Consider the following 14,446-nt stretch of genomic DNA (forward strand, 5'->3'; position numbering starts at 1 on the left):
GTGTTACTGAATCTAAACTGAGTCAAGCAGACCAGCGTTTTGGCTCCAGTGCCTTCATCAGTGTTACTGAAACTAAACTGAGTCGAGCAGACCAGCGTTTGGGCTCTAGTGCCTTCATCAGTGTTATTGAAACTAAACTGAGTCAAGCAGACCAGCGTTTGGGCTCCAGTGCCTTCATCAGTGTTATTGAAACTAAACTGAGTCAAGCAGACCAGCGTTTGGGCTCTAGTGCCTTCATCAGCGTTATTGAAACTAAACTGAGTCAAGCAGACCAGCGTTTGGGCTCCAGTGCCTTCATCAGTGTTATTGAAACTAAACTGAGTCAAGCAGACCCAGCGTTTGGGCTCCAGTGCCTTCATCAGTGTTATTGAAACTAAACTGAGTCCAGCAGACCAGCGTTTAGGCTCCAGTGCCTTCATCAGTGTTATTGAAACTAAACTGAGTCAAGCAGACCAGCGTTTGGGCTTCATCAGTAAATCACACAAATGAAGACTGTACTCAGTGATTCATTTTAAAACGAAAAATATTGATATTTCTATTGAAATAAAATCCCCCCCCCCCCCCCCCCCCCCAGTGTCGTAAAATGGTTCGGTCCAAAACTCAACCACCACAACAATGTCTGGCAAATACTTGACTGTGATTGGTCGGTTTGCGCAGCGCGGGTTTTTCTGTGTGTTAGGAGGAGGGTTTTTACCTGAGAAGCACTCTGTGAATTCCTGCTCGAGTTTCACCGCCCGGTCAAAAGCTTTCCGAGCTTGATCCTCCGTCAACCTCTTATTAATTTCTCTGAAAAAAAAAAAAAAAAAAAAAAAAAAAAAAAAGTTACAGCATTATTCTTATTATTATTAATGAGCCGTTCAGCAGACACTTTCCAAAGCGACTCACAGAGACTAGGGGGGGTGAACTCTGCATCATCAACAACTGCTGCTGCAAATCAACTCATTTTTAATTCTCGCTTTAAAAAGCAGTGATCACAATTAGTACAAAAATAACCCACATGTAATTGAGTAGCGGGACCGTCCCAAACACTCACATGATGTTCTCCAGTGATTTGGGTCTGATGAACACAGCGATGGGGTGCAGCTGGGCCGCTTGCAGTCTCCGCACTGCGTTCGCCGAAACATCCAGGATGCAATGCTTTACTTGCTGTGTGGGGAGAAGAGAGGGGAGAGAGGCTTCACCAGACCTCTCTGTGCTTTACAATGCTTCCCTATGCTTTACCAGACCTCTCTGTGCTTTACAATGCTTCCCCTATGCTTCACCAGACCTCTCTGTGCTTTACAATGCTTCCCTATGCTTTACCACACCTCTCTGTGCATTACAATGCTTCCCTATGCTTTACCAGACCTCTCTGTGCTTTACAATGCTTCCCTATGCTTTACCAGACCTCTCTGTGCTTTACAATGCTTCCCTATGCTTTACCAGACCTCTCTGTGCTTTACAATGCTTCCCTATGCTTTACCAGACCTCTCTGTGCTTTACAATGCTTCCCTATGCTTTACCACACCTCTCTGTGCTTTACAATGCTTCCCTATGCTTTACCAGACCTCTCTGTGCTTTACAATGCTTCCCTATGCTTTACAGACCTCTCTGTGCTTTACAATGCTTCCCTATGCTTTACCACACCTCTCTGTGCTTTACAATGCTTCCCTATGCTTTACCACACCTCTCTGTGCTTTACAATGCTCCCTATGCTTTACCAGACCCCTCTGTGCTTTACAATGCTTCCCTATGCTTTACCAGACCGCTCTGTGCTTTACAATGCTTCCTATGCTTTACCACACCTCTCTGTGCTTTACAATGCTTCCCTATGCTTTAACACACCTCTCTGTGCTTTACAATGCTTCCCTATGGGTGTGGGTTTGCAGTGGCTGTGCCCGTACCTGCTCTGCCACCTCCCTGACAGACTGCACGCTGGTCCCGTACAGGTGGCTGTTGTACTGGCCCGCCTCGATGAACTTGTGGCTCTGGATTGTCCTTCTCCATCTGCTCCCGCGATGACACAAGTGGTAATCCCTCCCGTCCACCTCGTACTCCCGCTTGGGCCGCGTGGTGTCTGAGAGGGGAGGGGGGGAGGGGAGGGAGATTACTCCAACAGCAATCTGAACTCTCTTTGATTACATGATGTTAAATAAAATATCTGAATTCTGTTCATATTGTTTTGTCTCTCTGTGTGTCCGTCTGGCTCTGTGTGTGTGTGTGTGTGTGTGTATGCGTCTGTCTGTGTGTGTCTGTCCGTCTGTGTGTGTCCGGCTGTCTCTGTGTGTGTGTCCGGTTGTCTCTGTGTGTGTGTGTCCGGCTGTCTCTGTGTGTGTGTCCGGCTGTCTCTGTGTGTGTGTCCGGCTGTCTCTGTGTGTGTGTCTCTGTGCGTGGTGTCAGGCTGTCTCTGTCTGTCTGTCTCTGTGTCCGTGTGTCAGTCTGTCTCTGTGTGCCTCTCTTTCTCTGTGTGTGTGTCTGTGTGTCTGTCTGTCTCTGTCTCTGTGTGTGTCCGTGTGTCCGTCTGTCTCTGTGTGTCCGTGTTGTCCCCAAAGTGAAGGCACTCACGTGGCACGCAGGATCCAAACTTGTCTGGGAATTCGGAGAGGAGGTCGTCATTCACCCTGTCCTTCGTGGGACCGAGGATGATGATGGGACGGGCGTACTGGACTGGAAAAACAAACACACAAATATAATCATCAGCATCATCATCATTATTATTATCTGTCCAAATCACCTCATGCAGGAAGCGTTGATGAAGCGAGAGACAATCTGTGCTGCTGCTTGGAACAGAAAACACAAGAGAGTCCAGAAATTGTCATTTTTTATTTATATATATATATAAAAGTTACCTTCTATCTGCATGACTGTCTCGTAACTCTGAAACGAAATCCTCTCTCCCTGCAGGAAGAAAACAGAGAAACGTTACAGCTGATTAGCTCTATCTGAACAGAATTGAGATCTTTCATTTAACATCATGCAACTCGAGAGAAGAGAGAGAGAGAGAGAGGAGAGAGAGAGAGAGAGAGAGAGAGAGAGAGAGGAGGAGGGAGAGAGAGAGAGAGAGAGAGAGAGAGAGAGAGAGAGAGGGATATATAAGATGCAGTGGTAAGTGGAGCTGTGAGATGCCGCGTTGGGTTTTCAGTACCTTGTGATCCGATGCTGTCTCTGCTCCGGTCCTGCACCGTGAAGAGAAGAGGAACACAAGAGATTTTATTAGTTTTTATTTTGTTTACGACTGTAAGTCACCCTGGATAAGGGCGTCTGCTAAGAAATAAATAATAATAATAATAATAATAATAATAATAATAATAATAATAATAATAATGTGAATATCAAACAGCTTCTCAACACACACAGACACACACACACAAAGACTGAGACATACACACAGACACACACACACACACAACAATTATGTCCGAGATGCTGAGCGCTGCCCCCTCTCTCTCACCCCTGTCCTTCGTCTTTAGTCTGGACCATTCTTTTCTTTCTACCCTGGAGAGAGAAAAAAAGAGAAAAGAGAAAACGCGTTTTAAAAAAATGGCTCCTGGCTACAATCACACATTGTATAACCAAGTCTCCCCCCTCGTCTCTCCCCTCCTCACTCTGGGGGATGAAGCCGCTCACCTCCCCCCCCCACCTCTCCCTGACCTCTCCCCGCCTCCCTCACCCTCCTCACTCTGGGGGATGAAGCCGCTCTCCTCCCCCCCCCCACCTCTCCCTGACCTCCCCCCGCTCCTCACCTCCTCACTCTGGGGGATGAAGCCGCTCCCTCCCCCCCCACCTCTCCCTGACCTCTCCCCGCTCCTCACCTCCTCACTCTGGGGGATGAAGCCGCTCCCTCCCCCCCCACCTCTCCCTGACCTCTCCCCGCTCCTCACCTCCTCTTGCTGGGGATGAAGCCGCTCTCCTCCCCCCTCCCCCTCAGGGCTCACTCTCCTGGCCTGCCACCACTCCTCGTCTCCGGTGTCGATCACATGCAGCACCTCTCCGAACTGGAACCCCAGGGCCTGACTCAGGAAGCCGCAGTCCTTCGTCTTGTCGTAGTGGAACAGAGCCCTGAAGAGAGAGGGGAGAGAGGGAGAGGGAGAGGGAGAGGGGGAGAGAGAGAGGGGGAGAGGGAGAGGGAGAGAGAGGGAGGGAGGGAGAGGGAGAGACAGAGGGGGGATTACAAGTGTCTCTGTGTGAGTATTTCTCTGTATGTGTATATCTCTCTCTAAGTACCTGATGTAGAATCCTCTCTTGGTGTGTGTATATCTCTCTCTCTCTCTTCATTCTCTCTCTCTCTCGCTCTCTCTCTCTCGCTCTCTCTCTCTCGCTCTCTCTCTCTCGCTCTCTCTCTCTCGCTCTCTCTCTCTCGCTCTCTCTCTCTCGCTCTCTCTCTCTCGCTCTCTCTCTCTCGCTCTCTCTCTCAGTACCTGATGTAGAATCCTCTCTTGGTGTTGCTCCGCAGGGATGTCGTCCCGGATCCCAAGCTGTTGTTCATCAGCTGCTCCCGCAGGTCGTGAATCTTGGCCTCGAAGCGGCTGTACTCTGAAACACAAAAACCACCGTTACACCTCCTTCTCTCTCCTTCTCTCTCCATCCCTCCCTCTCCCTCCCTCCCTCCCCTCCCTCTCCTTCTCTCCATCTCCTTCTCCCCATCCCTTTCTCTCCCTCTCTCTTACCCTCTGGTTTTGTACTGGGAGCCTCTCTCTTACCCTCTGGTTTGTACTGGGAGCCTCTCTCTTACCCTCTGGTTTGTACTGGGAGCCTCTCTCTTACCCTCTGGTTTGTACTGGGAGCCTCTCTCTTACCCTCTGGTTTGTACTGGCTGATGATGGTGACAGTCTGGCCTGCATTCTTCAGAGCAGCAGCTGCCTGCTCATGCGTGGCGCTCCTCAAATCCACCCCGTTCACCTGGAACGAGAGACCGTGATGTCACTGCAGGGGGAGGGGGGGGGGGGGGGCGGGAGTCTGTGTGTGTGTCTCTGTGTCCGTATGTCTGTCTGTGTCACTGCGTACCTCTGTCTCAGTGTCTCTGTGTGTCTCAGTCTCTCAATGTGTCTCAGTGTCTCTGTGTGTCTCGGTGTCTCTGTGTCTCTCTGTGTGTGTCAGTGTCTCAGTCTCTCAATGTGTCTCAGTGTCTCTGTGTGTCTTAGTGTCTCTGTGTGGCTCGGTGTCTCTGTGTGTCTTAGTGTCTCGGTGTGTCTCAGTGTCTCGGTGTCTCTGCTCACCGACAGGATCTGGTCCCCCTTTGCTCAGCTCTCCGCTCAGGTCTGCCGGCCCCCCTGCCAGGATGAAGGAGATGAAGATTCCCTCCCCGTCCTCCCCCGCCGACGATGTTGAACCCGAGTCCGGTGGAGCCGCGATGGATCACCACTCTCCGGGGCTCCCGGCTGCACAGACAAAACACCCACAATCCCCCGGGACAGGGTCAGACACAAACCAGCCTGACCAACGCGCAGCAACCCTAACAGAACTGTGCCATCGCAAAACACACAGAGCACAGTGTGATAAAGCACAGAGACAGCATGGTCAAGCATAGGGATGCATTGTAAAACACAGAGACAGCATGGTCAAGCATAGGGAAGCATTGTAAAACACAGAGAGGTCTGGTAAAGCATAGGGAAGCATTGTAAAGCACAGAGAGGTCTGGTAAAGCATAGGGAAGCATTGTAAAGCACAGAGAGGTCTGGTAAAGCATAGGGAAGCATTGTAAAGCACAGAGAGGTCTGGTAAAGCATAGGGAAGCATTGTAAAGCACAGAGAGGTCTGGTAAAGCATAGGGAAGCATTGTAAAGCACAGAGAGGTCTGGTAAAGCATAGGGAAGCATTGTAAAGCACAGAGAGGTCTGGTAAAGCATAGGGAAAGCATTGTAAAAGCACAGAGAGGTCTGGTAAAGCATAGGGATGCATTGTAAAGCACAGAGAGGTCTGGTAAAGCATAGGGAAGCATTGTAAAGCACAGAGAGGTGTGGTAAAGCATAGGGAAGCATTGTAAAGCACAGAGAGGTCTGGTAAAGCATAGGGAAGCATTGTAAAGCACAGAGAGGTGTGGTAAAGCATAGGGAAGCATTGTAAAGCACAGAGAGGTCTGGTAAAGCATAGGGAAGCATTGCAAAGCACAGAGAGGTCTGGTAAAGCATAGGGAAGCATTGTAAAGCACAGAGAGGTCTGGTAAAGCATAGGGAAGCATTGTAAAGCACAGAGAGGTCTGGTAAAGCATAGGGGAAGCATTGTAAAGCACAGAGAGGTCTGGTAAAGCATAGGGAAGCATTGTAAAGCACAGAGAGGTGTGGGTAAAGCATATTTAAAAAAAAAAAAAAGAAAATGGTAAACTAAGTCTTATATAAAAGTGATGCACTTCCTGGATCTCCTGGAGGGTAAATTGCTCCCGCCCCTTCCACGCCTTCTTTCCTGTCATCAGCCAACCAGCTGCTGCATCATCTGTTGACGGACCTGCTTTACAGCCAGTGAAAGTACAGCAACCAAAGCGAGAAAGAATAAACGGTTTTACCTGGGCGTGTCATCTTCTCCCAGCATCCCTTTGGGGATGGGCGAGTATCTGTGCGGTGACGTGGAGTGAGGGCTTGTGGGTAATCCGTGACCAGGAAGTTGGGTGCGAGACCTCGTTGTCCATGTGGGTGGAGTATGCTGCTCGGGGGGAAAAAAACACAAAAACACAAAAACAGCAGCCAGTTACTAAGGGCGGTATTTTTTCTTTTTTTAAATCATGGATTTCAGGATTTTACTCATTGCTGTGTAACGTGGTGTAGTGTTGCCATTTATTTCTGAAAGAATCGTGTAAATATACATCTATTTTTATCACTTAAAAATAAATACAAATGTTTGCCTTATTTGATGGGCTGCCTGTTTCACTGCCTTCAGGAACCTGGCAGGTGGAGATTGGAGAGGGTGGAGTCTGGAGAGGGGGTGGGGTCTGAAGAGGGGGCGGAGACTGGAGAGGGGGGTGGAGTCTGCAGAGGGAGCGGAGACTGGAGAGGGGGTGGGATCTGAAGAGGGGGTGGAGACTGTATGGGGTGGAGTCTGGAGAGGGGGCGGGGACTGCAGAGGGGGTGGAGACTGGAGAGGGGGGTGGAGTCTGCAGAGGGAGCGGAGACTGGAGAGGGGGTGGGATCTGAAGAGGGGGTGGAGTCTGGATGGGGGTGGAGTCTGGAGAGGGGGCGGGGACTGGAGAGGGGGTGGGATCTGAAGAGGGGGTGGAGTCTGGATGGGGGTGGAGTCTGGAGAGGGGGCGGGGACTGCAGAGGGGGTGGAGACTGGATAGGGGTGGAGTCTGGAGAGGGACAGGGGCTGCAGAGGGGGTGAAGACTGGATGGGGGTGGAGTCTGGAGAGGGGGCGGGGACTGCAGAGGGGGTGGAGACTGGATGGGGGTGGAGTCTGGAGAGGGGGCGGGGACTGCAGAGGGGGTGGAGACTCACAGCTGGTGAGGTCGGGGCGGTGCATACGAGTCGTTCAGGTACGCGGTGGTGGGTTTGGCTACTTTCAGGTAGACAACCTCGGCGGTGTTCTTCAGAGCAGCTACAGCATCCTCATGCATCACATCCTCCAGACCGGCATTGTTCACCTGAGAGAGAGACGGGGGGGGGGGGAGAGAGAGAGAGAGACGGGGAGAGCGGAGAGAGAGAGAGAGAGAGAGAGGGGGAGGGAGAGAGGACAGAGAGAGAAAGAGCAAGAGCGAGAGAGGGGGGAGAGAGAGAGAGGGGGAGAGAGACAGAGATAGAGGGGAGAGAGATGGAGAGAGGGGGGGATGGAGAGAGAGAGAGTGAGAGACACAGAGAGAGAGAGAGACACAGAGAGAGAGAGAGAGAGAGAGAAAGAGAGATGTAAAATAATGTATCAGTTCACATGCTGACTGCACGCAAAAACACACACCTGTGCATAAATGACATTTTACAGCTCAATTAAAAAACGAGAGCATATTCCGGTATTTGTTTAAATCTGCAGTGAAACACAGCCTCTTTCAGATCTCTGTGCAGTAGGAGAGGCGGGGGTCAGGGCAGTGCTAGTTCACTCACAGCTAGAATCTTGTCTCCGATCTGCAGCCTGCAGTCCTTGTGCGCCGCCCCCCCCCTCGATGATTTTGGTCACGTAGATGCTGTTGTCTCCGGGATGTGCTGATTCCCCAGCCCCCCAGCAATGCTGAAACCGAGACCTGAGGAGAGAGAGGGGGAGGGGAAGGGAGAGAGAGGGGGAGAGAGAGGGAGAGATCATTAAAACAGGTGCCTCGTCCAAAACTATCAATCACAACTGTTGTTTAATAGAAACTTGCTATGATTTTTCAAGCTGTCCTGCCCCCCCCCCCACTCCACATACATACATATATATTTATATATGGTTTGTCTCTGTGCTTTACAATGCTTCCCTATGCTTTACCAGACCTCTCTGTGCTTTACAATGCTTCCCTATGCTTTACCACACCTCTCTGTGCTTTACAATGCTTCCCTATGCTTTACCAGACCTCTCTGTGCTTTACAATGCTTCCCTATGCTTTACCAGACCTCTCTGTGCTTTACAATGCTTCCCTATGCTTTACCAGACCTCTCTGTGCTTTACAATGCTTCCCTATGCTTTACCAGACCTCTCTGTGCTTTACAATGCTTCCCTATGCTTCACCACACCTCTCTGTGCTTTACAATGCTTCCCTATGCTTTACCAGACCCCTCTGTGCTTTACAATGCTTCCCTATGCTTTACCAGACCTCTCTGTGCTTTATCACACTTTGCTGTGGTTTTACTGTGGGAAACTTTTCTAAGGGTTCCATTCAGCCCTTGCTCTCCCCTCTCTCCCCCTCTCTTTCCCTCTCCCTCTCCCTCACCTTTGGGTCCCTTGATGAGTTTGATCTCGGTGATTTTCTCCGCCGCGCTCTTCCTGCGCATCACGTAGAGCCGGACGATGGCGCCCGCGTCCTTCAGAGCTTCCACTGCCATGCTGTGGGACACCTCTCGCACGTCCATGTCGTTCACAAACAGGATGCTGTCGTTCACCCTGCAGCCACCAGGGGGAGACAAACACACCGGTAACTGGGCACTTAGTTCTGATGCTCCTCCGAGATTGTGGAGCTCATTATTATTATTATTATTATTATTATTATTATTATTATTATTATTATTATTATTATTATTATTATTATTATAATTATTATTTAGCAGATGCTTTTATCCAAAGCGGGTGAACTCTGCATTATCAACAACTGCTTGCTGCTGCAGAGTCACTTCCAATAGGAGCTCGTTTGTTTTTACGTCTCATCCGAAGGACGGAGCACAAGGAGGTGAAGCGACTTGTTCAGGGTCACACACACACACACAAACACACACACACGCACACACACACACACACACACAGGGAGTCAGTGGCTGAGCCAGGATTTGAACCTCCTGGTAACCCCCAAGCCTCATGAACTGCAGTTGCAGTTTTCAGCAAACAGCTGTAGTTGTAATTGGAATAGAATTTACCCCAGGTTTGATAGGAACAGTATTGGGGAGGGGTGTGGGGGGGGGGGGTACTGTACCTGAGCCTGCCGTCCTGTGCTGCTGCCCCCCCAGGGATGATTTTGGTGATGAAGATGCTGGGGTCGTCCCCCACGTGGGGGTTATCGGTACCCCCCAGCGATGCTGAACCCCAAGCCGGAGTTACCCTGAAAACGACAGAACCCCCCCCCCAAAAAGTGAGGCGGATCAGAATTAACCACACTGCAATAAATCAGTGTTTTCCCCTCGTCGAAAAGCCACGACCCGACCATCCAGATCACACAGATCGATTATCCGAGCTCTCCGCAGAAATCAGAAAAAAAAAAAATCCAAATCGGGGCTGATTTACCCTTCCGAGTGAAACGAGTGAAGAAATGTTCACAAAGCAATACTCTTACTCCACACTCACCCTCTCCAGAGTGATCTCTTCATATTCCACCTCTCCATCCGTGCCGTTAATCTGGAGAGAGAGAGAGAGAGAGAGAGAGAGAGAGAGAGAGAGAGAGAGAGAGAGAGAGGGAGAGAGAGAGAGAGAGAGAGAGAGAGGAGAGAGAGAGAGAGGGAGAGAGAGAGGAGAGAGATCAGCAAAAAACACCAGGCGACAGTTATTATTATTATTATTAATTCCTTAGCAGACGCCCTTATCCAGGGCGACTTACAATTGTCACAAGATATCACATTATTTTTACATACAATTCCCCATTTATACAGTTGGGTTTTTACTGGAGCAATCTAGGTAAAGTTCCTTGCTCAAGGGTACAGCAGCAGTGTCCCCCACCTGGGATTGAACCCACGACCCTTCGGTCAAGAGTCCAGAGCCCTAACCACTACTCCACACTGCTGCCCCATCACTGTGGAGTTCAAGCTGAAGGTAGCTTTTTTTGCTAATCTGAGAATGAGTTTCTATCTTCTCATTAAAAGGGACACAGTCTGTTTTTAAAAAAAAAGGAGGGGGGGGGGCTATCGATTCCAAGTGTAGCTCCGTCAGGTAACGATGGAATTACACTTGAAAAAAAAATAAATGGGGTGTGTCGCTCTCTTCTCTGCCAGTGACGTCAGGACAGCAACTAGTCTCCCAACGTAATGACCTGACAGAGAGACTGCGTTCAGATCTGGCAAAAGCGATCCTCGCTAATTCCTTCTTTATTTTACAGATATATTTTTAAGTGGTTAAAGAAAGGGGTCTTGACACCAGGAGGTTCAAATCCCGGCTCAGCCACTGACTCCCTGTGTGTGTGTGTGTGACCCTGAGCAAGTCACTTCACCTCCTTGTGCTCCGTCCTTCGGATGAGATGTAAAACAAACGAGCTCCTATTGGAAGTGACTCTGCAGCAGCAGCAGCAGTTGTTGATGATGCAGAGTTCACCCCCCTAGTCTCTGTGAGTCTCTTTGGATAAAAGCCTTCTAAATGACTAAATAATAATAATTTTCCAGCAGGAGTCAGCTCTGAAATGGGGATGCGATCAGCGAGATTAATATGCTCTGGCAGACTGGGTGGGTGAACCCTGCTGTAGATCAACACACACCCACACACACAGAGAGACACACAGAGACACAGAGACACACAGAGAGCTACAGCTCAGTGACTCAAACCAGGGGCAGAGTCACAATTAATGAGAGCCGAAGCAATGCAATTAATCACAGGCAGACACTGATGAAGGCGCAGGCCCAGGTTAGTCAAAGGATCAGCTGGAACAGCTACACAAAACACACACTATGACATTTTGTATATTAGAGTAAATATGTATTTTATACTGTACCCTTCTGCTGATCTTAATAAAAAATATATATTATATATATAATTTATTGTTGTAGTTATGTTTTCCTCCCCCATGCTCTTTGTTATACTGTGCATTTGTCATAGTTTACCATGGTTTGTTTTTGTAATATGCTTGACCAGACTTCTCTGTGCTTTACAATGCTTCCCTATGCTTTACCAGACCTCTCTGTGCTTTACAATGCTTCCCTATGCTTTACCAGACCTCTCTGTGCTTTACAATGCTTCCCTATGCTTTATCAGACCTCTCTGTGCTTTACAATGCTTCCCTATGCTTTACCAGACCTCTCTGTGCTTTACAATGCTTCCCTATGCTTTACCAGACCTCTCTGTGCTTTACAATGCTTCCCTATGCTTTACCACACCTCTCTATGCTTTACAATGCTTCCCTATGCTTTACCAGACCTCTCTGTGCTTTACAATGCTTCCCTATGCTTTACCACACCTCTCTGTGCTTTACAATGCTTCCCTATGCTTTACCAGACCTCTCTGTGCTTTACAATGCTTCCCTATGCTTTACCACACCTCTCTGTGCTTTACAATGCTTCCCTATGCTTTACCAGACCTCTCTGTGCTTTACAATGCTTCCCTATGCTTTACCAGACCTCTCTGTGCTTTACAATGCTTCCCTATGCTTTACCAGACCTCTCTGTGCTTTACAATGCTTCCCTATGCTTTACCAGACCTCTCTGTGCTTTACAATGCTTCCCTATGCTTTACCAGACCTCTCTGTGCTTTACAATGCTTCCCTATGCTTTACCAGACCTCTCTGTGCTTTACAATGCTTCCCTATGCTTTACCAGACCTCTCTGTGCTTTACAATGCTTCCCTATGCTTTACCAGACCTCTCTGTGCTTTACAATGCTTCCCTATGCTTTACCACACCTCTCTGTGCTTTACAATGCTTCCCTATGCTTTGCTTTGTGTACTAGTCAGGCTGATGCACAGACAGACAGACAGACAGACAGACAGACGTGAGTTGACAGTAGAAATGTTTCTTACGTATGGAGAGGCATCGATACTGTCTGTATTTACAACCATGGGATGGGAGTTTGCCTATAAAAACACAACAAAGAAGAGAAAATAAAGCAATCTAACAAAACATGAAAATATATCACTAGCCAGGTTTGAAAATTGAAATGATCTGAACCCCCTCGCCCCTCCTTCTCGATGTCTACACAGAAGCCCTAAAAATGATCAGTTTCTCTGCGTGTTTTTTTTATTTTCCTCACAGTGAATGACGACAAAGCTCAGATTTTCTTCGTGTTCAGCTTCAAATCATAAAATCGCTGTGAAATTTCACTGATCTGATTAGGGAAACACGGCTAACTGGCTGGTTCTCAAAATAGAACGCAGCAGCCAAAAATAAGTTTTTCTTTTTTTTTTTGGTGTGCGTGTGAAGAAATATTGATTCAAAATGCGTTACATAAATACAGCTCGTGTTCCGAGTGATTCAAAAGGAAAAAAAAGAGATTTTTTAAAAGTTTCAGTCCGTTTTCTGGTAGCGCAGTGAAAGCAGGCACCTCTCAAAGGGTCGGGTCGGGTCGGGTCGGATCGGTTGCATTTTCTTTTCGCTGATCTTCAAAAACTATGCAGGCTGACGAAGTCTTTTTTTATGCTGATCAACGTCAATGTCAGAGACCAATTTCAAATTAAAACGCTGGAGAGAATACCTGTAAACCAAAAACACACGCTTGGAAAATAAGACGTGCTTTTTTATATATATATATAATTTATGATCTGGCTTTGCTGTCTTTTTTTACGGACCGTTGATCCAACCTCTCTCTGCTTTACAATGCTTCCCTATGCTTTACCAGACCTCTCTGTGCTTTACAATGCTTCCCTATGCTTTACCAGACCTCTCTGTGCTTTACAATGCTTCCCTATGCTTTACCAGACCTCTCTGTGCTTTACAATGCTTCCCTATGCTTTACCAGACCTCTCTGTGCTTTACAATGCTTCCCTATGCTTTACCAGACCTCTCTGTGCTTTACAATGCTTCCCTATGCTTTACCAGACCTCTCTGTGCTTTACAATGCTTCCCTATGCTTTACCAGACCTCTCTGTGCTTTACAATGCTTCCCTATGCTTTACCAGACCTCTCTGTGCTTTACAATGCTTCCCTATGCTTTACCAGACCTCTCTGTGCTTTACAATGCTTCCCTATGCTTTACCAGACCTCTCTGTGCTTTACAATGCTTCCCTATGCTTTACCAGACCTCTCTGTGCTTTACAATGCTTCCCTGTAATTTGTTATATTATAGACGTCTATACATCGGCGAGACGATAAAAGGCCAGATAGCTAAGTTCACCCCGGGTGTATTTACAAAAACGCGGGGGTTTCTAATGGCTCCCATTCTAAATGACCCGTCCCTGACTCGCGTCGTCGTTGGTTAAAGTTCTGTGTGGGTTTGGACGCAGAGGTAATTACCAGCTGTCAGAGAAAACGCATCTCTCTCAAACACTTCTGCAAAGCGCCGGGTCCTTTCTGTATAAAACCTCATTAACTCTTAGTCCCCGACTGCCCACCCCCACCGTTGCCATGGCTACTCCGTAGCAACAGCTGCTACATCCCCACCCCACCCCCCACCCCCTCGGGAGGGGAAGCCGGTTTCCTAGGCAACAGAAGCTTCTGTTCCAGCGCGTTGTCGCAATTATCATGCAAAACGGGCGGATTAATAATCAATGTGAAGAGAGTGAGTCAGGATAGGCCAAGAGAAAACGAAATGTAAAAATATATATATAATAAAAACCGAGAGGAAACAAGGGATTCAATCAAAACAAGGGAATGTAATCAAAGAAAGGCCCCCGGGGTCTATAAATAAACCCTTGAAAACAGTGGGGGGGGGGGCCTGGCTTCATATAAAATAGAATGACGTAAGATGCAGAAACACAGCCTTAGTTTCCATCAGCAGCAGATCAGAGCTCAAATCGCATTTAGACTCTCTATCTGTCTCATTTTGGATTGCAGGCTGGCAAACTATCCCTAGCGGTCAGGGCTCTGGACTCTTGACCGGAGGGTCGTGGGTTCAATCCCAGGTGGGGGGGACACTGCTGCTGTACCCTTGAGCAAGGTACTTTACCTAGATTGCTCCAGTAAAAACCCAACTGTATAAATGGGGAATTGTATGTAAAAATAATGTGATATCTTGTAACAATTGTAAGTCGCCCTGGATAAGGGCATCTGCTAAGAAATTAATTATATAATAATAAAGA

At 48.2% G+C, this 14,446-nt stretch overlaps 1 protein-coding gene across 1 annotated transcript in view; it reads right to left on the reverse strand.

Moving 5' to 3' along the window:
* Positions 1-14,446, reverse strand: part of LOC117404608 (disks large homolog 4) — a 58,029-nt gene that overhangs the window by 2,474 nt on the left and 41,109 nt on the right. Inside the window, 23 exon segments of the mRNA XM_059019884.1 lie at positions 695-786; positions 1,034-1,146; positions 1,884-2,056; positions 2,545-2,646; positions 2,829-2,856; positions 3,387-3,474; positions 3,861-3,895; positions 3,897-4,038; positions 4,398-4,512; positions 4,776-4,878; positions 5,196-5,219; positions 5,221-5,292; positions 5,294-5,357; positions 6,479-6,539; positions 6,542-6,615; positions 7,405-7,550; positions 8,002-8,055; positions 8,057-8,097; positions 8,100-8,138; positions 8,802-8,971; positions 9,495-9,589; positions 9,591-9,620; positions 9,863-9,913. Coding sequence (XP_058875867.1) covers positions 695-786; positions 1,034-1,146; positions 1,884-2,056; positions 2,545-2,646; positions 2,829-2,856; positions 3,387-3,474; positions 3,861-3,895; positions 3,897-4,038; positions 4,398-4,512; positions 4,776-4,878; positions 5,196-5,219; positions 5,221-5,292; positions 5,294-5,357; positions 6,479-6,539; positions 6,542-6,615; positions 7,405-7,550; positions 8,002-8,055; positions 8,057-8,097; positions 8,100-8,138; positions 8,802-8,971; positions 9,495-9,589; positions 9,591-9,620; positions 9,863-9,913 — 1,912 coding nt within the window.

The sequence above is a fragment of the Acipenser ruthenus genome, unplaced genomic scaffold (assembly GCF_902713425.1).
Source record: "Acipenser ruthenus unplaced genomic scaffold, fAciRut3.2 maternal haplotype, whole genome shotgun sequence".
In the NCBI taxonomy this organism is placed as follows: domain Eukaryota; kingdom Metazoa; phylum Chordata; class Actinopteri; order Acipenseriformes; family Acipenseridae; genus Acipenser; species Acipenser ruthenus.